Here is a 25205-nt window from a genome sequence, read left to right as displayed (position 1 = left end):
CATTCAAATTTTTATTTTATTTTGTCACTACCTTATTTCCTTGAAATTAGAAAACTCTTTCAAAATTTGTCCCTCTCCTTTCAATTTAAGAGTACATATAATATCCACATTCCACTCAAGTCATCTTTGAAAATAGAAATAAAATCTGTCACTCCTTTGCTTAAAATCCTTCACTGATTTTTTATAATCTGCAGGACAATGTCCAAATGGTTTAACATGGTATATACCCATTTTACAATCTATGTGTTGAGTGTGAAGTAAAGATGGAACATCTAGAAGATGGAAAAAAAAATATTTAGAAATATTGATATGGAAGGTAATAGAGAACCATGGAATAGAGTTATAATTTGGAAATTAGTCTCCTAGAGAAGAGAGTTGAAGTTGTGAGAATAAATAATAAAGCACAAGAACAGGGGAAGTAAAAGACAGAAGGATTGAAGATATATATGGGGTGAAAAAGAAAACAGCATTTCTTTAAAAAACAACAACAAAAAAATAAGTTCATTGCAAGCAGTAAGATAAACAGAAGTTGCTTGTGGGTGTGTTAATTAGCGCAAAGGCAACAATAATGAGGACTGACCATAGGTCTCCGAACAGCTCTGAGAACAGGGTAAAGATCCAGATGCAATTCTGAGAGGCTACTCTGGGGACAAGTACGTGTAGTGGCTTACCTGTAAAGAGTAAAAAGGCATGTGTAACCAGGAAGTTAGTATTTTCCCTATAAACAAATTTTATTGAAGTGAAATCAGAACTACAAGATGTAGCCATTAGTAGAATTGCAGATGCTGAGACCTTGGAGTCTTCCACACCCTTAACCTTCTCCACAGGCCAGCCTTAAAAGCCTAGGAATACCTATTAATAACAGCGCTGTTTTGGTCTTTGGCAGCTCCTTCCTATGTAGAACCCTTGGTGCCAAGGAGGTTGAGTCCTTCCCTGAGAAGAATCATGCCACTCAAAAATAGGTGAAAAGTCAACGCTAGTTTCCTACTTTCCTCTGTATTTTTCCTCTCTAAAGAAGAAACAAAGTGGAAAGATATTTTAGACACATTGTTGTGTGCGCACATATAGTAACTTTTTAAAAAATTTTGCTTTCTATTAGTCTTAGATAATCTTTGGGTGGCACATTTCACATCACAGATGTGGTTCTTGGCAGTGTCCCATCTGTCAGACTTATAAAAAAATAAGAAGTGACACATTTGCCTGCTGTTCTGCGTACAGAGAGATTTATAGACAACCTTGCCAAGGTGGAGAAGAGGAGAATGGGAGACTGAACTCAGTTTATTGGCATATTGGCCCAGAAAGAGAAGGAGGCAAAACTAACACTAAGAAGGAAAACCAATGCCAGAGTGATGAGGTGCAAAGAAGGTGAGAAAAAGGGAAAAACACTTTAAGATTTCATGGAGAGTTTGTAATACCCTTTTAGAACTACTAGTCAATTTTCCTGCTTCTTAAATCTACATTCTGCAATAATTCTGGATGACTCCATTTCTATCTGCTTTCCTTACAGGAGTTAATTATAGTCTATTTTCTATGTGTATACAATTACTTTATTTGTAGTTTTTTTATTTAGAAAAATTGTTTCTTTTAACCCTTTTTTTTGTATTTAACTGAGATGTTGGCCATTTTGTTTTTCTAAAAAACCTTTTTTGGCTTAGAAAATCCTATTTGAAACAAATCTATTCATTTCTACGTTATAAAGAATATTACAATTAATTTAATGCTTAGCTCTTCCCTTAAATGGCAGGGTAAGCAGTTTCAAAGGCTTTCACTGACCCTTTGTGGCAAAAGGTGGAACTACAGCATTTTTCTAAAGTGTTTCCTGCCATGTTTATCATTTTATATATGTATAATAAATGATATCATTTTATATATGTATAATAAATAATATATATGTATAATATGTATAATAAATCAAGGAATTATCTTATATACTTATATACATATATTTGTAAATTAAATTAAAAAAACGAGAAATGAACAACCTTTCATTAAGCTATATAAATTATAATATCATAACCTACTATAAATAATACTTTGATTTTACAAACAAAATTGCATATGAAAATCATATGGTTACTATCTTTAACACTGCCATTAATATTGTGGAACTACAGTATTTTTTAATAATTGTGTTTTCTTTGACTATTTTAGCTGTTTGTGAATTTAAAAAATGCATAAAATGAGTGATTATGATTTCTCCCTGGAATTTTTATTCTGTGTTTAAGTTTTTATTTCTATTCTCTATTGAGAGATATCATTATGATTCGAAATTTTATTTTCTATTTTATAGCCCCCTTTTTAATTGAAATTTTAAATTGTGACAAAATACACATAACTTAAAATGCACCCTTTTAACTACTTTTAAGCATATAGTTCAATGGCATTAGTACATTAACATTGTAAGGCAATCTCCAGAACTTTTTCATTTTGTAAAATTGAAACTGATCCCCTTAAAAAATAATACCCCATTCTCCCTTTTTCTCAGTTTCTGGCAACTACCATTCTACTTTGCATTTTAATAAATTTAACTAAGTACTTGATATAAGTGGAACCATATGATCAATATCCTTTTTTGTCTGGCTAATTTCACTTAGCATAACATCTATACTTTGTTTTAATGTTATAAAAATTAAATAAATTTGAAAATGCTTTAAATAAAATTGATATATTCAGTACAGATCTTTTCAAGATGCTCAGTAACATACAAGATACCATGCATAATTACCTCCTGTTATCATAAAATGTATTATTGGTTGACATTTCAGAGAGTGTATGTTTAATAAGAGATTCAATTTCGTCTATGCAGTTTGAATGTTTTTAATCATCATATTACCAACAGATTGACAGTATATCATCTTATAAGGTCTAGGTTTAAATTTTTCCAAGTATAATTATTGATTTGAGAGAGAAAGTAACTTTTTCCATATGAGGGTGTGATAGATATTAAAGCAAAAACCAGTTTATTATAAGTACAGAATAAAATGTCAAAGGTGTTTTTAAACTAATATTTTCTTTTCCCATTTGAAAGTCAATTTAACCTTTGGCCCATACAATAACAGGGGAATAGCTAAGGTTATTTCTAAAGACTATATCTATATATTATTTTTAAAATCCTTCTGCATCACAAGCCACAAATGTTCTCATATATCTTGAGCCACTTTTTTTATCTGTCAATCCTGAACAAAAAAGACAGGAGATACATATTATCAGATTCTTAAAGAAAAAGAGAGGATAAACAAAATGAGGGAGTGAGAGAGAAAGAAATAGATTTTTAGCTTTTTGGCACTTCTGCTTAGAAATCTGTTTCAATAACGTCTGCGTTAGAGCTGGAGTTACATTGACTCTCCCTTCTTGCCTTCTGTTATCAACTAGTGATCAGCTAGTCCTCCCTTGTTCATGGTTAATGAAGGCAAACTTTTAAGTGAAAACTCATTATAAATGGACTTTAATATTGGCATATTATGATCATCCAGGGAACTAATTTTAAAAGTAGTACCAAGTTCATGTATTGGGTCCTACCAAAGCTACTCAGAAAGTAGTATATGGAGAATCATGAGCCAAGAAAATAATTGATAAGCAACTAAGCTTTCTCTCTCTTTTTAAAGAAGCTTCTGGGTAAAAGCATCACACCAATGGTAGCAGCATACTATAATTTCTGAGCAAATCAGTGCCATAAATATTTATTTATTGAAAGTGGTGTTCACCTTGTACCGTTAAAACTTTGAATGGGTGAATGAACAAATGGACATTTGTTCGACACATATTTAGAAAATATGCAGCTGGTCCCTAAAAGATGTGTGTGAAGTTCTCACTAGCTCATTTAGAGATATCTACTGGTAATCTTCAGCATTTTCGCAATAAAATGGCTAGGGTGATTAGAGGGAAAATCATGCCTTTATTTATGGAGGATATGGAGGATTTGCTTCTCTTTAGCCTAGAGAAGCAAAGTCTAGGGAAATAGATATGGCCATAGTTTTTCATATTTGAATGTTCATAATCAGAAGACCATACTTACGGTATTTTTAAATAGCACAGTAATATTATATAGCATAAAGTCCATATTCAGATTTCGTCGATTGCCCAAATATTTTTATAGATTTTTTCCCCCATTTTCTCCCCAAGATTCAAAAGTAAAAAAAATATCTACTTAAGAGAACAAATTTCTAGTAATTCTATACATATATGATCCAAAAAAGTATGACCTGGCTTATAAGAAAGCTAACAAGATTTCAGGTTGTCTTAATAGAGAGATATCGATGAAAGCAATCATCCTGTTCCTTGCAGTTCTGGTTAGATCACACCTAGAAACGTGTGTGCAGTTACAGATAGCTCATTTTGAGCCATTGTTGATAATCTTGCATGTGTTCACAATAAAGAGATCAGGGTGACATGGGATGCAAAACTCTGCAGTTGAACATGACAGTTTGGGAGATATTTAGCCTGGGTAATCAAAGGTTTGTGGAATGGTCATAGCTGTGGCATTTAAATATTTGAATGACTACTTTTATGGGTTGAATTGTGTCTTCACAAAAATATGATGAAGTCTTAACCCTCACTACTCCAGAACATGACCTTATTTAGAAATAGGGCCATTATAACTGTAATTAGTTAAGATGAAGTCATACTGGAGTAGAGTGTGCCTCTAATCCAATAGGGCTAGTACCTTTATAAAAAGTTGATTATGTGAAGATAAAAACACAGAAGAACACCATATGATGATGAAGTCAGAGATTGACATTATATAGCTGCAAGCCAAGGAACACCAAAGATTTCTGATAAATCATCAGAAGTTAGGAAGTATCAAGGAAGGATTTTCCTACAGGTTCCAGACGGCAGCCCACCACCCAGGGCTGAGGGATCGTGTCCTCTACCTTGCTGGGCTAGGAGAACAGAGCACCAAGACACAGAGAATTATTCTTAAACCTTAAAACCTAATGTGATTTGCCCTGCTGAGTTGCAAACTTGCTTTAGACCAGTGACTCCTTTTTCCTTTCAATTTCTCACTATTTTTTTATCATTATTTTTTTTGGTTCAATGAGTTTTTTGTTTGTTTGTTTTTCCAGCTTTATTAAAATACAATAGACAATTAGTTGCTCCTATTGACATTGTACAATTCAATGATTTTTTTCAATTATAGTTGGCATATAATAATATATTAGTTTCAGTTGTAGAGCATAGTGTCAATTTCTCACTTTTAGAATGAGAACATGTACCCTATACTTGTCCCACTATTATATTTTGGATATATATAACTTGTTTTTTAGGTGTCACTGGTTCATAGATTGAGAAGAATTTTGCTCTGGCAATGATTCAACCCCAGATCTCACCTATTCTTGATTTAGATGATATTTGGAAGAAATTTTGAATTTAGAGTTGATGCTGGAATAGGTTAAGAATTGGGGGACTATTGAGATAGAGTGAATATACTTTATATATGGGGAAAAACATGAAGTTTTAGAGACCATTATGGGTTGAATTGTGTCCCACCTAAAAAAAAAGATGCTGAAGTGCTAATGCCTCTACCTTTAATTGGAAATAGAGTCATTGCAGACATAATTAGTTAAAATGAAGTCTTACTAGAGTAGAGTGGGCCCCTAATCTAATAGAATTGGTGTCATTATAAGAAGACAACTATGTGAAGAAAGAGACACAGAAGAATACCTTGTGATGATGAAGTAGAGATTGGAGTTATACAGCTACATGCCAAAGAATATCAAAGATTGTCAGCAAACAAGAGGTAGAAGAAAGTCAAGGAAGAATTTCTCTACAGGTTTCACGGGGAGCATGACTCTGCTGACTCCTTGATTTTGGACTTCTAGCTTCTAGAACTCTGAGACAATAAAAGAATGTTGTTTTAATACACACGATTTGTTGTACTCTCTTAGAGCAGCAGCCCTAAGAAACTATATAAGTGTAATGTAGAAAAAATAGATAAAGTTTATTTCTTTGGTTCCTGGAAAGAATTAAAAATTCATGAGCAGAAAAGAAAGGGAAGCATGGACAAAAACTTGCTAGTACTTAAAGCCCCACAAAATGAACTCAAGGTCTTTAGCAAGTCATGAATTCTCTATTGTTAAAAATGTTCACCTGCAAAAGAATGAAACTAGACTGTTGTCTATCACCACACTCCAAAATTAACTCAAAATAGATTAAGGACCTTAATATAAGACCTGAAACAATAAAATGCATAGAAGAAAACATAGGGATTAAACTCAAGGACCTTGGACTTAAAGAGGATTTTATGAATTTGACCTCAAAGGCAAAGGAAGTAAAAGCAAAAATAAATGAATGGGACTACATCAAACTAAGAAACTTCTGCTCAGCAAAAGAAGTCGTCAACAAGGTAAAGAGACCACCATCTCAGTGGGAAAATATATTTGCAAGCAATGTCTCCGATAAGGGCCTAATGTCCAAAATATACAAAGAACTCATAAGACTCAATAACAAAAAAAAATAAACGATTCAATCGAAAAATGGGCAGAGGACCTGAACAGACACTTCTCCCTAGAAGACATACAAATGGCCAACAAATATATGAAAAGATGCTCAACATCACTAGCTATTATGGACTGCAAATCGAAACCACTATGAGATACCATCTCACACCTGTTAGAATGGCTTTAATCAAGAGGACAAGAAATAACAAATGTGAGAGAGGATGTGGAGAAAAAGGAACCCTCATACATTTCTGGTGGGACTGCAAATTGATACAGCCACTATAGAAAACACTATGGAAGGTTCTCAAAAAATTAAGAATTGATCTACCATATGATCCAGCGATCCTTCTACTGGTTTTTTCAAAGACTTGAAAACCCATATCCTAAAAGATATTTGCACACCGATGTTAATAGCAGCATTATTCATGGTGTCCAGAACATGGAAGCAACTGAAGTGTCCTACGATAGATGATTGGATAAAGAAGCTGTGGTACATATATACAATGGAATATTACTCAGCCATAAGAAGAGATGAAATACTGCCATTTGTGACAATATGGATGGACCTCGAGATAATCATACTAAGCAAAATAAGCCAGACAGAAAAAGTTGAAAATCACATGGTATCACTTATATGTGGGATAAAAAGCAACAAATGAACAGGACGAACAGGGACTCATGGACATGGACTATAGACTAATGGTGACCAGAGGATAGAAGGGAGGTAGGAGGAGGGAGGTGGATGGGGTAAAGGGGGTCAAATATGTGGTGACAGAAAGAAATTTAACTATGAGAGGTGAACACACAGTGTAAATATATATATATATATATATATATATATATATATATATATGCCTTATTGTTAAAGTGTACAGCTGAAACATATTGGATTTCATTAACCAATGACACCATAAAAAAAATAAATATAGATATAAAAAAATTTTTTTAAATGTTCAAGTGGATAGATCAGGGATGTTACAGAGGTGTTCTAGGCCTTAAATGGCAAATTAGATTAAATGATCTCCAACACCAAAATTCTGTGAAACTCTGTTAAAATCCTGTCAAATAAATGCTGGCAATTTCCTTTGCATCTTCTGCTTCAATAAAGAGCATAATATAATGGCATAACATGGTGGATAAGATTTAAATATAAGCTCCAGCACTTACTACCTACCTAGTTAGCTATCTAGTTAGCTAGCTAGCTATTAGGTAAGTTTCATTGCCTCTCCAGCCTCAGTTTCCCACCTGTTAAACAGGAGTATTAATAGCTATCACTTCACAGTATTATGAGGATTAAACTAGTTAATAACTTGAATTGCTTAGAACAGGGCATGACACATAGTAAGTAATAGAGAAGTGTTGGTTAAAAAATACTTGCTTTCATATTGGTTAGACGTAGTGCATTAACACTGTCTTTCCATCACTGTCATTTATTACCACCAAAATATTGGGAGACAAACTAGAAGTAGTTATACTTTTTTAAAGTCTTATTTTCTTTTGTAGATTCAAAATTGCATCATTTGGACCATTTGTTGACCAAGTATCAGCAGTATGATACTTTTGTCAATTTTCTCATAACAAGCCATGATAATGTGTTAGTCAGCTGCTAGGATAGGTTTGTGCATACGTGTGTGTGTGTGTGTGTGTGTGTGTGTGTGTGTGTGTGTGTGTGTGTGTGTGTGTGTGACAAGTGTTTCTGAGAAATGAATCATTCAGCAGCAGCACTTTCAGATCATAAAAACTAGTTTACCCTGATAAAATTCACCTGAGTTTTTGGTTACTAGTGTGCTGGAGTTACAGGAAGGCGTAAAGTTTTTCAAAATTAAACCCTCATAAATTCAGGTATTTGATTGCATTAGCATCTGTTGGTGACCAAAGGGTAATTTCAGCTTCAGAAACTAGTAAAAGCATTTTTCAGTATATAAAACTCTTAAAAAATGAAGTGTAATTGTCAGAAAGAAATCCTCATTCAATGACTTAAATTTAACAAAATGTACTTTTATTTCTTCACTATATAAGGTTACTAATCACTGCATCATTTGGGTACGTAGGAGACAGCTCTGACAGGTTAATGATACCCCAGGCAAATTCATAGTTACTTTCAGTGAAGCAAACCATCAATATATGTGGTAGCAGTGCGTATACCTATGCAATTCTGAAGCTAGTGATTATGTAATTTTTGGATACAACAGATAGAGGGAGGGCAGAGAATCAAGGACTGGATGTTCTTTCCATAAAGAACAACTCAGTGAGATAGTACAGCTTTTAAACATAAGGATATATTGAAAGACAATGAAGAAGGACCAGCTATGGAAGTACTGAAAAGTATGTTTTATTTAAGGTGATGTTTCGAGGCCATCAAGAGTAATAAAAAGGAATATCGAGCTTCTAGAATTTATATGTGCTTTGTGACGACTCCTTCATTTTTTTACAAAAGAAGGCAACCAGTATAGTGAAAAGACCAGCTCTTCACTTGGTGTTTAATCCCAGTTGTTCTGTGCTTTATGTGCCATTTGTCCTTAGATAAGTTCCATAAATTTCCTGTGTCTCGATTACCTCATATATAAAATGTCGGTAATGATATCTTTCCTTGGGATTGTAACCAAAATTGAGTGACTTAAGTATATGAACCATCCAGTTCAGTATTTGGCAATAATGGGAGCTGAATAATTGTTGACTTTCGTGTTTTAAGCCTCTTTATCTGTTAAAATTCCAAATGCAGAATTTGAGAGCAGATAAGGGTTTTAAATGTCATGGATGAGTAGGCATTTTACTGAAAATAGATAGCTACTAATATATCTCAATCAAATATTTTCTGAGTACCTACTACAGGCTAAGCACTGAAGGAACAGAAAGAAGAATCAAAGATTCTTTATTTTCTGCAAATCAAAATTTAAATTTAAGTAAAAGTAAATACAGTCTTATGATCCATTGAGAAATGTCTTGCAAGGTAAATGAACTGATTTTAAGCATGTATTAAGCATTCACACAGACTGACCAATTCGGTGAAAACACAGCACAGACTTAAATTATCTTTCCTTTTCAATACTTATTTGTGAACTTTACAGGAATATTAATTAACTAGACAGTGTTTCTCATCCATACCTATTTTCTTTGTTTAGTTACTGTTAATCTATTTGGGGTACTATAACAGAATACCGTAATCTGGGTGGCTTATAAACAATAGAAATTTATTCTCAGTTCTGGAAGTTAAGAAGGCCAAGATCAACATACTGGAAGATTCAATGTCTGGTTCCTAGTTCATAGATAGCAGACTTTTGCTATGTGGCAGGGGTAATGGATCTCTATAGGGTCCCTTTCATAAGGACATTAATCCTATTTGTGAAGACTCCACCCTTACAATCTTGCTATCTCCCAAAAGTCTGCCTCCTAATACTATCACATTGAAGGTTAGGATGTCAACATATGAATTTGGGGAGAATACAAAAATTCAGTTCTTAACAGTTACTATTCCTTTTTCTTTCCAAATTAGTTTGTGTAGCAGTGTGGAAAAACCACCACATGAGGACGGTGACTAACTACTTCATAGTTAATCTTTCTCTGGCTGACGTGCTCGTGACAATCACCTGCCTTCCAGCTACACTGGTTGTGGACATCACTGAGACCTGGTTCTTTGGACAGTCCCTCTGTAAAGTGATTCCTTACTTACAGGTAATTGTTTTTGATACTTTTTTTGGTTCAAACATGGAAACTACTGAAAAAGTATTTTCAATTATAGTCATGGTCTCTGTTAAGTTGACTAGTGAGCTAAGAAAGAAGTATATATACTTGCCCAAGAAATTGACAAATTTATGGAAAATAATACTTGAAACTTTCTGGGTAAATGAGTTAAGTTCTGGGTGAAAATAAAGCAACAGAATCATTATTAGATCCTGCACAAACTGTTTACTTCTTTGATCTCTAATTTTCTGATTATAAAATAAGAAATTTGAACAAAGTGATGATTGAACCTCTTTCGGGCTAAATAATTAAGGGCTATTTGTTTTTATAAGTGGTTTAATTTTATACTGAGAAATTAAGTGCTATATGATCAAAGCAGTACAGTAAACAGGTTTTAGTGTAGGTTCTGAATTAAACTGCCAGGTTCGAAATCTCTGTTCTGCCATTCACCAATTGTATGCTATCAAGCCAAAAACTTAAGCTCTTTGTGATTCATCTATTTTTAAAGGATAATAATTTTAATTATAGCTTCTTCTATGGTTGTCATTAGTCTACTTATATAATTTATATAAATCACTTGGCATACTGATTGCTCTTTGAAGATAATCCTATAAAAAACGTAGTATGCTCTCAGTATATATGTCATCATCATCATCATTAGTTGTTTTATTGTTCAGTAGTGAAAGCAGCTTTCCTAGAACTAATTGCCCTATAAAAAGTTAAGAACAAATATTTTCAGAGACTAATTTTATGATTGATTGCTCTAAAATCTTTGAAAAAAAAATTACCAAGCTAGTGGCCTTAGCCATACTACTCAAAGACATGGATTCCTTTTAGCAACTGGGCAGTGAGTAAAATGATGGCCGCTCCCTACTGTGTTCTCATACTCCATATCCCATATCCTCTCTCCATCCCTCAGTCCAATCTCCCAAATGGTAATCATAGTATTTGGAGGAATGAAAACATGTTCCTAATTAAGAAAATTTGGTGTAGGTAGAATACTTGGACATTGACAAGCAAAAAAATGAATCTAGACACAGACCTTACACACTTTACAAAAGTAACTCAAAATGAATCAAAGATTTGAATGTAAAACACAAAACTTTAAAAATCCTGGAAGATAACATAGGAGAAAATCTAAATGATATGTTGGTGATTCTTTAGATATAACACCAAAGGCATGATCTTTGAAAGAAAAAATTGATAAGCTGACTTTTTAAAATTAAAAACTTCTGCTTTCTAAAAGATAATATCAAGACAATACAAAGACAAGCCACATTGGGAGAAAACATTTGTAAAAGACACACATAATAAAGGATTCTTATCTAAAATATACAAGGAACTCTTAAAACTCAATTATAAAGAAACAATCCAATTAAAAAAAGGGCCAAAGGCCTTAAAGGCACCACATCAAAAAAGTTATACAGATGGCGTAAAAGCATATGAAAAAAAATTTTCTCATCATATGCCGTAAGAAAAATCTAAATTAAAATAACAATGAAATACCACTATACCGCTATTAGAATGTACAAATTCTGGAACACTAGCAATGCCAAATGTTGGCGAGGACGTGGAGTAACAGGACCTCATCCATTGCTGCTGGTGAGAATGTGAAATGGTACAGCCTCTTGGAAAGCAGTAGTTTCTTATAAAATTAAACATGATCCCACTATATGATCCAGCAACTGCACTCCTTGATATTTACCCAAAGAAGTTGAAAACTTATGTCTACACAAAAGCTACATACAAATGTGTATAGCAGCTTTATTTGTGATTACCAAAACTTGGAAGCAACTAACATGTCTTTGAGTAGATGAATGGATATATAAACTATGGTATATTCAGACAATAGAATGTCATTTAGCACTAAAAGGAAATGAGCTATCAAGCCATGAAATGATAGACACCTTAAATGGTTATTACTAAGTGAAAGAAGTCAATCTGAGAAAACTATATACTGTATGATTTCAATAATATGACATTCTGGAAAAGGAGAAATGGTAGAAAAGGTAAAAATATCAGGGGTTGCCAAATACTGAAAAAGATGAATAGGCAGAGCACAGAAAAAGTTTAAGGCAGTATGATGATAATATATAATGGTGGCTATATGTTGTTACATATTTGTTCAAACCCATAGGATGTATAACATGAAGAGTGAACCATAAGGTAAACTATAGAGTTTAGGTGATTCTGATGTGTCAATGTAGGTTTATCAATTGTAACAGATGTACCACTCTAATGGGAGATGTTAATAATAGAGGAAGCTATGTGTATGCGGAGGCAGGGGGTATACTGGAAATCTCTATATTTTCTCCTAAATTTTGACGTATCTTAAAAGTATTCCAAAAAATGAAGTCTTAATAAAAATCAAAGTTGAGGGAGACCACAATAGCTTATTAATAGAACTTATATTGATTAGTCTTTTGGATCTGAAATATTACAAAGATATCTTCAGCCCAACAGTTCTTCAATGGCCTCTAAAAAGGAGAAGTGATAATTATTTAGGTCAGACATTGTTGATAGAAATAAGTGAGAAATGCCATGGAAGTTATAAGCTTCATTACAAACATTAAGTTTAACTATGAGGTTAGTTTGTGTCAGTTGGCTGAAAACCATGATGGATAACAAAAATAAACTGCAGCATAATTTTTTGAGAGATATAGTATATTGAGCAACAGAGAAAAATATCCTCATAAAAAGTCAGTAAGAAATGGATCTTCTGGTATTGCCATGAAAACACTGGGGAAATCATAATAGCAGAGAATTCTAATATTTCACCATCCCTGTGGTACTTCCAGCAAGCTTTATATTTCTCTTGGTCCCAATAACCACCCAGGGGAAAATTTAAGGAATCTCCTTAAGTTTCGAGATGGCTTTAGTTTCCCAGAATCTTCTCTTTGCTGAGAGAGACTATTTCATGCTCTCCCCATGAAACAAGATTTCCTGGTGGAGAGTGAAGCGATAAGGGAGGGATGCCTCATCCTGTGGTAGGTGCGATCCTGCTCTAATACACAGTGATACTTTTCTACAGACTAGGTATTCCAGATTCTCCTATGAGCACTCGAGGACAGAATGAAGGCAGTGTGAAACAGGAGTGATGCAGGGTATTGGTCTCTCTCAAAGTTATTGACAGTATTTTTTCACAGAGCACAGCTCACCAGGTCCTACCAGGTCCTACAGTTGAAGGGCCATGTTCACCTCCTGAGAGAATCTGCTTCTCTGTAAACAGTGCCCCATCTAATCAACTCCTCAGCTGACCCTCTTCTACATAGGCCAAGAAGAAAACTACTGATTAACCACAAGATCTGAGTCAGATGGAACGGACTAAATCTATTCATTACCTCATTCAACATTACTTCTTGATGGGAAAGTTGTAAATGCACAAAAATTTTGGCACCTTGGTAAAACTAGTATCTCCAAATTCTTGCAATATTTATTGCCTATTACCCATACATTTTTCCAAATGGAATGAACAGTGTTAAAGGTCAATAAGTTTATTATTTAAATTTGAGTGGTTTTCCCCCTTAGTTGTAATCTTCAGACACCAATGGCTTTTGTTCCTGATGTGATACTTATGTACTACTGAATATTTAAAAACATATTATAAAGTGTCTATCTAAATTTTCAGATTATTTGGTTGCATTTAAGATTCTTTGGACATATAATTTTCTATGATTTATAGGTTCTTTTTCTTCTAAATATAATACAATACAAACTTTAGATGTGTGAGTGTTATAACACATTGGCAAATTCTCAAAATCTTAAAAATCTCACAAATATAACAAATCAGATCAATAATTAAAATGACACTTTTGTATCTTTAATAATTCTACAAATCCAAGACCATTAAAATTTTGGGCTATTTGCTGAGTAATTATCGTGAATTGTTTAGAAAGTTATATTTTAATTTTCTTCTCACACTTACAGGAGCAGTTGGCTATTTTTTGAGTGACTTTTTAAAAAAATTGCAGAAAAGACTCTGCACATAAAATGCCAAGAAAAGAAGAACAAAAGCCAAATGAGATATGGGTGGTAGGCTCCCTCACTCTCAGTCACATGTTACCACCTTCCAATCTATTAGTGCCTGTCATCCAAATCTGTGATATGGCAAAATTTTGTTTCTTATTGTCATAGATCTCTGAGGTCCTTTTGTCATATTTATATGCATGCATTAAACAGATTCATTGTCTACCAAAGAAAGTTTCCAACATTATCCTGGCCATAGGGTGCCCATAGTATAGGTGAAAAGTCAAGCACCTGACAGCAGAAGTTTACATTATCTCATTTTACTTCATTCACATTTAAAATCCTCACTAGATTCATGTCTCAGTGATTAACCATCAGATTGATCTGAGCTGGTATTGAAAGCTAAATGAAAAAGGCACCCAAAAGTACACTCCTAGAAGTGAAAAAATTGCAAAAAAAACCCATCTAATTTATAATCATTTAGGATAAGATGCAATTTTGTAGCTTCCCCCAAGAAAATCTTGTAAATGGATACTAGTGTGTATTATACACCAGCAAATATAATAGTCACACAGTAAATATTCAATCACTAATTTCCAAGGGTCCATTCAATGGATTCTACTGTTAGATTAACCATACAATTATATTCTCTCACAATGGCACATAGCAGAGAAGGCTCACTGAACCTCAGCTCACTGTTGGCACTGGACGGTAGTCTTTCAAGTGAACTGTTTTAAATTGATTATTACTATCTAATAGTAGAAGAAAATATTAGAAATGGTTTTGTAATTTGAACCATGCTACTTCTATTCCATTTACCCACATTGATTAGAATTAATGAATAATAAACCGCTAAGCCTCATTGAACATTTTTCACTTCTAATTTCTCAATTGGATAAAGGTAGCCCTGGCCCAACAACTATGAAAGGTCAACTGTGCAGATCTAGACTGTCACAATTCTATTCCCAAGTTTACAATAGTATCGAGGAGCCTCAGGTGCTTGGCATATTTGCAGGGAAGTAATGGAGATTGGGAAGAGAAGGGGATTGTTTTGGAAAAGAGACTTGAACGTACTTTAAGGTAATGCCAAGGAATTCCCAGGACTCATCAACCAGTCTAAGCCTACTCTGATAAAGTTGAGCTCTTTAAGTTATATTTAAAGTGAAATTAACCTTCAAGAATTTAACATAGTTCATGACTTTGCTTGTAATTTCTATGACTATTCTTTACTGAAAAGTGGTCAGTTCCAATTAAAAGCTAGAATTCTCAAGTTGAAAATGGAAAAGAAAACTAATAGTATAATCATCATTATCATTGCCACAAACATAATAAGTAACAACAAACACACATTTATATGCTAACATAGGACTAGGCTTTTTACATCTCAACTGACTCTCCCTACAATTCTATGGTTGAGTATTAGTATCATGCAATTTTACAGATGAGAAAACTGAGTCATAAAGACTTTAAGTAACTTACCCGAGATCACATATTTATCAAGTGAGATGGGATTTATGACCAAAAAACCGGGTTGCCTCATTGATTTCAATGACACTCTGCTGCCTTTCCAGAATCAAATCACAACAGCAATAATCTTATTCTGCAATGTCACTCATTTAACAGAAAAAAATAACAACAACTACACATTAGTACTGAACCTGGAAAGTGAGTGACTCAACATTGCACAGCTAGCTAGCTGGTGGAAGAGTGATAATAGATAGGTGATCCTTATTCTTAACCCAGAGTCATTTCTCCTGTGCTTTGCTGGCTCTTAGATCTCCTTTATTCATATGCACTAATAGTCAATGCATCAATAAGGAAGGTCCTGATGTAAGAAGCAGAGATACCTGCCCTTCTCCATATTACGGGATCACTACAACTAGGAAAGAAAAAAGAGAAAAATGATTCACATCTATTACCTTAGATTGAGGCTTACAACTATTCATTAATTCAAAATATATTTGTTAAGTATATAAAACACTGTGCCAGATACTGGGGACACATTGTGAGGGGGGAAAAAAATAGAGTAGCAATTTTTCCTGCTATAGAGCTGTGCTCAAATAGAGAAGACAGATAATAAATAAACAAAATAATCGTATTATCAGTACTGAGAAAAAAATAGAAGTTTTAATAAAAAAATAACAGAAAAAAAAGAATGAGGCTTAGTTTTAAAGATGGGATTTTGAGAGTGATATCAGAAGCAATGGTTCATTTAGTATAGGAAAATACATTAAATATAATTGCATAAACTGATCATGTAAGTGTAGGCATGCTTAACACATTTTCTTACTATTTTCTTAAATTTCCAAGTTTAAGTATCATTTATGGTGCTATTAATTTTATAGAAATCTGGACTAGGTGAGCCTATTTGAATTTTAGAGTTCAGTTGCTTATACCTGCTATGAGCAAACTATAATAAGGAGATCAATATACAGAATTCTCTTTTAACATAAATCATGACTTTCTTTGGGTGCAACATGCTGGAAAGGAACTGATATCCAAATAGCCTTTGTTGTTTGAAAATAAGAAATGAGATACCCATAATTCAAAAGCGCTAATTAAATGCGACTGCAATCAAATTTCTATTTGATAATTTAAAAGAAAGACAAGTCATATTACTCTCTATAGAGTGTTCCAATTCAGACTACGCATATATTTTTTTCCCATTTGAGGATATGATTTTTCCTATCAATGAAAAAATTTCAAAACAAAATAATGAGTGTAATTATTCAAGGAATGCCAGATTATAAATTAAAATGTTTAGCATAAAAAAAGTTACAATATTTTCAGTGCACTTTTTTCATCTTTAATAGGAAATATGTTTTTTTTCCTAATATATTTTTAATATTATTTTTGGCAGTTTTTTTTAAATAGAAAGTACTGCATGAAAAGTTTTTTGGCAACTTTGAATATGGTATCTTTTGTGACTACTTTTTAATAAGATAAAAACATTAAAAGTGATACATTTAATACCTGATGCTTCTCTTTTATGATGTACTTTTTTCTCTAGACCGTGTCAGTGTCTGTATCCGTCCTCACACTGAGCTGTATTGCCTTGGATCGATGGTATGCAATCTGTCACCCTTTGATGTTTAAGAGCACAGCCAAGCGGGCCCGGAACAGCATTGTTATCATCTGGATTGTCTCTTGCATTATAATGATTCCTCAGGCCATTGTCATGGAGTGCAGCACCATGCTCCCTGGCTTAGCCAATAAAACCACCCTCTTTACAGTGTGCGATGAGCGCTGGGGCGGTAAGTAAACTATGGCCCACGAGCTGATATTTATATTATAGTTGCAAACTGAACTTTTGATTTGCCTAGCCATTGTAAAGCTGGCCTTGTACATTTCATTGGCATTTGTTAATATAGTTTTGCAATACCATGCAAACCAAGTTGAAACCCAAAATAGTTTTACAGAATAACTCCACCTATTTTGGTTTTTGAGAAATGCTATGTATTATTATCTAGCTTTCAAATAGGGGATGAAAGGAGGAGCTTATTCCAGAATTCAGATCTGGTTATATTAATTTTTCTTAAATTCTCTACAACAAAAAGGACTCATTGACATGAATCTGAGTATGCATTCTGGAATAATTAGCATTTTATAAGGTGATATAGTGTTATATTGCCTCAAGTGTCAACTTCCCTAATGGGCTACAAATAAAACTTGAATTTTTTATTTTAAAACCATATCCTATTTGCAAATATAAATGAAATTGAGTATTTGGATCTATGCTACTCTCTGAGTCAAATTATCTAAATTTTCTCTGTTCATAACATATTAAATGATAAACTTGATCGCTGGCATAATTATTATGTAATTTGAGAATTATATTATGAGACCTTTTTGTTTTCCCATATGATATATATAGTAGTTAAATTTAAAACAAGCAGAAATTTGGAGGTCTTATATCCTTTGATTCAAAACACTTAGTGACAGTCTTTTAGGTTTTTCTGTAACAGTGGAAACACTTCTAGCGATGCATGGTGATGGCACAAATCTGAACATAGCAAAGAATGACAGAAAATAAAATAATCCTGCATTTCAACATAGCATGCACAAGTTACAAATTTGTTGCATGAAATTTGAAGAAAACCATCTGTTCTCTTCTGGATAAGAATGTCATAATGGCTCATAATTAGGGAATTTAAACATTAGGAAAGCCTTAGTTTATTTGAAAGCTATGCATTTATGCATATTAGAAAATGTATCAAATAAAAAAAAACACAGTGCACTCAAGGGATTGGTTATGAACCTGATATCTTTAAGTGTTTAAATCTTTGAATTCATGTTAATCCCTACCCTGATACTTTTATTGGAACACCAAAAAGAAAAAATGTCAGTAACTGCAAAATTAGGCATACACTGGGATTTTTCTATACGTTATCCAGAGACCTATAATAACTAAAGTTTCATAATTCGCTTTTTCTATTACCCCAAATACTAAAATTTTGTTGTTGTTATTGTTGTTGTTGTTGCTGCTGAGCTTTACCTTTTTTTCTGAGTGTGAAATGTGCCTTGGACAAAAGCGTATTTTGGACAAAAGTTTACAGAGGAAGTGCTAATATTTGGCAAAGCATTAAAGAAAAGCAGAATTTCTTCAGACAGAGGAGAAGGAAAAGGGTGTTTCTGAAAGCAAGAAAATCCACAAAATGGGAACCATCACTTGAAGAAGAAAGGAGAAGGGTCCGAACTGGTAGTTTCTGGAATGTAGGGGTATGCCGTCTAATGAATTGTATTTGGAAAGAAGGCAAGTTGAGGACCAATGGTGACATGTCTCTTATGTAATTGGTTTATAACGAGTTATATTTGGAAAATAGTCTAAGTTCTCTTGGTTAGAATTCTTTAGTTAATTCATGATAAAACTGAGTCATAAATTATTGGCTCAATATTATGAAGCAAACAAGTACATTTAAATCTAAGCTTCCAACTCAAAAGTTGGATGGTAATTAGGTAAAATATCCACTTATTAGCCAATATGTGTCAGTAATGATTTATCTAAAATATTTTGGTAATTAGTTTCACATAAGTTTGTAGGCTGCTTTTATAAACTTTTCTTTTTTTTTTAATGTTGCCCTGAATAATCGAGTAGCATAATTCCAATTAACAAAAAATTTACAAGGCTAGGGAATCTTGTCAGTAATTATGTTTAAATAAATAGCCACATCATTTTCTAATCACCTTTGAGCAATAAATAGGTAAAACTCATTTCAATCTCAAGCATTTTTATTATCTAACTCTAGCAGGGACATTTTCAAAAAAAACAAAAAGAAAGCAACTGTTGTTTAATATCTTCAAATCTAAACTCAGCCTTTAGAAGCCATTTAGGAAAACTATTTAAAAATGATTTTACATTAGCCCATAATTACTTAAAGGCTAAAATTAAGTGATACCAAATTGAATTTCATCATCTTCAAAATCAAACAATAAGATCTATGAAATTAACTTTTTAAATATTAAATAAAATTGTTAATCACTTAATGTTTTCAAGAAGAATAGAAAGAATTCAAAGAAGGTTCTTATCATTTTGCTTATTAGACATTTACTTATTGTAATAATTTTTATATAACACGAGCTTTATTAATTTAGGCTATTTATAAGTTCATTTTCAACTTAAAATGTTAAAACTTGGACATATGTGTGATAATCATGACCCAAAGTCATCATAGAAAATTATATCTTATAGTGTGAGCTCCCTAAAGTTTAAACATCTTTAGAGTCTAAATATCATTTAGCCTGATTTAAAAAAAAATTTGTTGTGAAATATCTTTTCTTTGAGTTTAATTCATGAACCATGTTTCTTCTCTGTATCCTAAGTCAATAATGTAGTTATAAAAAGCAGATCGTGATATCATAAGTGTCTTATAACCAAGATTACAGTATGGAAAAAGCCAGTAAACAATGTGATCACTTGATTCATAACTATCATATTACATTTGGGAAATTCTTGAAAATGCTGTCTCATTCATGGTGCAAAATAACTGAAAACTCTGTCTTACTGAAAATAGTACTAGAAAGATGTACTATTCTACAGATAAATTATTTCTACAACTTATTATATTCATCTTTGCCTGTGGCTTGATGCATATTAGAAAATGTGTTTTAAACACCAAACTATTATCACAGCGAAGGTATCCATAGCTGTATTTAAAAAAAAATTACCTATCCAAATCCACCTTCCTCTATAAACCATAAATTTTGGCAGGCACACTTGACACTCAGGAAAAAATAAAATATATGAATATTTATTTAAATAATATTAAATATGTTTATTATTTGTTTCAGTCATATCAATTCATTCTTGTAAAATTAAAAAATTTTTCTATAGTTATATCCATACTTTCTTGATTACGTGGTTTATAAATGCAGTTTCACAGGATGGATCCTATTGAAAGGAAAGTTAACTTTCTTTTTGCACTAAATTACAGATATAATTGTCTGTTTATTCATCCAACATTTAATGAGCATGTACTATTTGTCAAACATTGTTTTGGATACTAGAAATTCATAATCTCTCTCCTCTTGGATTTTATTGCCAAATTGTTCTTCAGTGGTCTGAAAAAAAAATGGATTCCCTCTTTACAGCCAAATTAATTATGGCATCTGGCCTACTATTAGATTTTGAAAGTATATAAATATGTGTGTATGTGTATTAATAGGAATATTTATTGAAAATATTTTAGGGAGAATATAATAAAATATATTAAAGATTCAGGTAAACTTTAATGAATCCATAAACTTTGAAAAGACAATCTAAATTAAATATTTGGGAAATTATTTACTTGTTCATTAAGTCCCTCACAGGTGTAACATGAAGTTTTTAGATAATTAGATTAACATATTGGCTCAATAATAGACCTTAACTCATCTGAGAGAAATTAAGTTTTGTCTGTCTAATATATGATATTATTCTTTAATCTCTGATTTCAAAGCCTAAAGATCCTTATTTGTTGGTTGGTATATATGCAAGAATTTATTCAGATATGCCTATTCATCAGTTGAGGGGAGACACCAATTTTTAATGGTTGTCAATCTTCAAAATGCTATTTTCTAATTTAGGTAATCTTTAAGTGGAACAAATTTCATGTAGCTACATTCTAGGTTATATACGAATGCTTTGAAATTTATTGAAGACATGGCACATCAAGTACAGAGAGACTTCAAAGATAGTTTCAATATTTACAAATTAAAATTTCAATGGTATTTCTAGGTTTTCAATTAGCTTAGACTCTAAACATGAAATGAGGAATTTAAGATTATGATATTTCTCTAATTATCTATAAAAATCTTTTTATTGAAACAATCTATCCTAGCCTGAAAGTGTAATTTTGCTTGATCAACTTTTCTCTGTGTGGGTGTTCATCATCATAATATGAATTTACAAGCCAATTACATATTTTTCCAATTCTTTATAAATATGCTGACTGCTGACTGCTGAATGAGCTTCCTTTCTCATGTTTTAAACACTAAACGGTTATCACAGTGAAGGTATCCATAGCTGTATTAAAAAAAAAATTACCTATCCAAATCTACCTTCCTCTACTTACTCAATTTAGTCTGATGCAGACATCAAGGATTCACAGGTATGTAAGCTTCAAAGATGTATTTTTTTATGTGGGAAGCTCATGCGACACCTTCAAAACAAATAAAAGTTCAAAGCCACTTTGGTGCCTGGAAAGTGCTGAAGTCACTCTTCAGTTTCTTTGAAATCGGTTCACCAAATTCTGCTCACTTCAAAGGGAAAGGCTGTTTGTTATTCCTCCAGTCAGGCTGCTTGGTTTCTATCACTTTTTATGTAACTGGCCTGTTTTACAGGATAAGCTTGAAAGGAAGTTAGAAACTGATGAGCTAGGTGTGAGCCACTTGGGCCACAGAGAAGCTAAAAATGACACCTCGAATAAGTCTCTTAGACCTAGCAGCACATGCACCCTGCTGTCTCCTCTGAAGATTAAGGTGGAGAAAAACATCTATCACAGAAAGAAGACAGTTTAAGAAGGAAGAATAAGGAGAATATTAAACTTGACCAACTCTAAAAGATAAGGCTATGGAATTGAGAAAGTAGAGAGTATTCAACCCACAGATATGTTTAAAATATATTCAATAAGAATTAAATGAATGATTGTTCAATCAACATTATCATTATGGGGTCATCATCACAATTATTGTTAGTTAATCCTGACTATAAATTGTCCTTACCACATTTGATTACATAACAAAAATTCATGTTTCTATATGTCCTTTCTGAAGTAACGAAAATAATAAAATGCATGGAGGTGATAGCGTTAACTATCAATGATAGTATGAAACCAACCCCATTGCCAGTATCAAAGTCAAAATAATGAATGTAATTTTTAGAAGTGAAAAAAACCCCTTTGTTTTGTTAGTATTTAGTTGGAATTATATTTAATTATTGCATTTAATATTCATGAAATTCATGTAGGATATTTTCTGTTTTCTGTTTTACATTTAAAAGTAGTTGGATCACTGTAATATATTAAAATACGATTTAATATATTATTTAAAGTAGAGGTCCTCAATCCCAGGGACATGGACCAGAACCAGTCCATGACCTGTTAGGAATCAGGCCGAACAGCAGGAGGTGAGTGGTGGGCAAGGAAGTGAATCTTCATTTGTATTTGCAGCCACTCCCCAGTATCAACATCATTGCCTCAGCTCCACCTCAGATCATCAGACATTAGATTCTTATAGGAACATCTGTCCCTGGTTCCAAAACTGTTGAGGACCGCTGATTTAAAGCATTTAAAAACTTAGTAATGAATATATTTTAGAAAATCTCAAAAAAATCAATGTTAAGCCATTTATTAATTGATTAATTGATCTTTAATAAATGTTTAATTTATGATAGCTATCACTTGTGTACATAGAATTAAAGATAAATAAGAAATGACTATAATCCTAGAGGTGCTTATGCCTAGTGAGATAGATATTTAAAAAAATACCCATATTGGTTTAAAAATTAACTGTAAAAAAGCCCTAAAAATCTCATTTTTATTAAAAATGAATGCATACATACATATATACATACATATACAACATACTTAAAGAATAATTTTGTATATGTTCTAGTAAGTCAACAAAAAGAATCATTATCAAATGTTTGCTATATTTATTTTTTTGAATTTTTTTCCACATTTGAAGGTACAACTGAAAACAGCTTCCCATTTCTCAGGAAACGTATTTTAATGAGAAAGAATCAACTGAATTTACATGCTCTTTTAATTTTAAATAAAGTATTAGTAATTAGTTTTGATTGAATCATGTCCCTTCTTATAAATGCAAGTAGAGGACAATCCAAATTAATTTTCATTAAGTGGCCATATTTAATTAAGACAAAAAAGACTTTTTAATAAATGAACACTTGACTTTGGATAGATTGTGGCAGTACAAGTTAAGAAACGGCTAATTATTCCTCTCTGTGTACATTAAATGAAATTAAAATTTCACATTTAGTATGTGTATATAAATATATACGAGCAAATGTAAATATTATAAATTATTTTTCGCTTTTGTGTGTATATGTGCCAGTGAATGCGTATAGAAGGTAAATGTAGGTAAATATGTACCCTGAAGACAAAACATTGACAAAATTACCTTTTAAAAAAATCTATGAATTATAAGATATTATTATTTTGACTTTCATTCCAGGTGAAATTTACCCCAAGATGTATCACATCTGTTTCTTTCTGGTGACATACATGGCACCACTGTGTCTTATGATATTGGCCTATCTGCAAATATTTCGTAAACTCTGGTGCCGACAGGTATGCATTTCAAATAATTTTCTTCTGTTTTTCTTAGGAAGTACTTAAAAACAAAATTTCAGAGTGGATTGAACCAACAATTATGCTTAGCAAAGGATTGTGTATTCTTCTAAAATAATGAAGCTCTGACTATGCAATATGATTTGGCATTTTTTAGGGTGATATTTAGGGAATGTATTTTATGAACTGCCTCAATAACTTTAAGTTTTAAATATCTGTGATTAATTGACAATTTTTGTCTAGAACTAATAATACAAATTTTACTTTTTATAAGAAATAAGAAATAAACTTCTTTTAAAGATTCCTGAGACTATAAGTAAAGAACATTATATTTTTGATGAAATTAATGTAATACATTTTATTTTATGAGTTAAATCTCCAACTTCAAAGATTTTTTTTTTTAATAACAGTAGAAGAACCAAGCAAAATTTAGAATTTTAGAAGTTATAGTTCTGATTTGTGAATAATGGAATTTGTTAGATAATTCTGCTCTGTCAGTGAATGTATTCATTCATGCAGTTGTTCATTCACCAAATATTTACCATATTTCTTTTTGCCTGCATGTCTGATTAAAAGCTAAAAGCTCCAGTCTATGTCACTGATTAATTCATAGTCTATAGGAGGGGAAGAGTCAGATCCAGAGTGAAAATCACCATAATAAATATAAGCACAGGGAATCAGAAGAAGGCTTAGTGGAGGAGGATCTAATTCAGAGCAGGTAATTTTAAGTTGAATCATGATGATTTGTAGGAAATCACCAACCAACACATGTAGTGGTTTATAAAGGTACAGACTAAGAGTATAGCTCAGTCTTTTACTTGTTAATTCTATCTTAAAATGCCACATTACTTACAGATGTATCTTTCTTCTCTCTCTTCCTCTTTCTTGTGCATGCTCTCTCTTTCTTTCTCTCTCTCTCAAGTTACTGCCCGTACTTTGAGCTTACCAGGCTTGTGGAAAGCCATGTCCTTAGTCTGTTTGTTCTGATGTATTTTATCCAATTAAAAAATTTATTGGGTCATTTTAATTGATTAAAAGAATTTCATAAAACTTTTTTTTTTTTCCTGAGGATGAATTTTAATTTGGGTCTTCTTCAACCTGTGTTACTCAAAGCAGTTTTTAAGACCATCTTTTACTGGTTGGATATGATCAACAGTTACATTTTTCAATCCTATATGTCCCATAATTTCAATTTTTTTTCTTTTCCTCTATTTTTTCAAAGAAATAATTTCTTTCATGACTTTATAAATGCAGCCAGCACCAATACTTATTAGCACTCTGTTCCCCAATAGTTTTGGTATGTGTGACTACTCAAGGTCCAGGCTGTATGGTAACA

The 25205-nt window shown here is 32.5% G+C and overlaps 1 protein-coding gene across 2 annotated transcripts in view; it reads left to right on the top strand.

The window, feature by feature from the left end:
- HCRTR2 (hypocretin receptor 2) overlaps positions 1 to 25205 on the top strand; it is a 112297-nt gene that overhangs the window by 65095 nt on the left and 21997 nt on the right. Inside the window, exons 1-4 of one of the 2 annotated variants that reach the window (XM_039853088.1) lie at positions 1296 to 1365; positions 9931 to 10109; positions 17095 to 17338; positions 23754 to 23869. In XM_039853088.1, coding sequence (XP_039709022.1) covers positions 1350 to 1365; positions 9931 to 10109; positions 17095 to 17338; positions 23754 to 23869 — 555 coding nt within the window. In that variant the 5' untranslated portion in view covers positions 1296 to 1349. Of the gene's footprint in view, positions 1 to 1295; positions 1366 to 9930; positions 10110 to 17094; positions 17339 to 23753; positions 23870 to 25205 lie in introns of those variants that run through there. The other variant, XM_039853087.1, reaches the window with a different exon arrangement.

Source organism: Pteropus medius, unplaced genomic scaffold (assembly GCF_902729225.1).
Source record: "Pteropus medius unplaced genomic scaffold, Ma_sr-lr_union100, whole genome shotgun sequence".
NCBI lineage: Eukaryota > Metazoa > Chordata > Mammalia > Chiroptera > Pteropodidae > Pteropus > Pteropus medius.
Note: the sequence above shows the minus strand (reverse complement) of the source record. Positions and strands in the feature narration are given on the sequence as shown.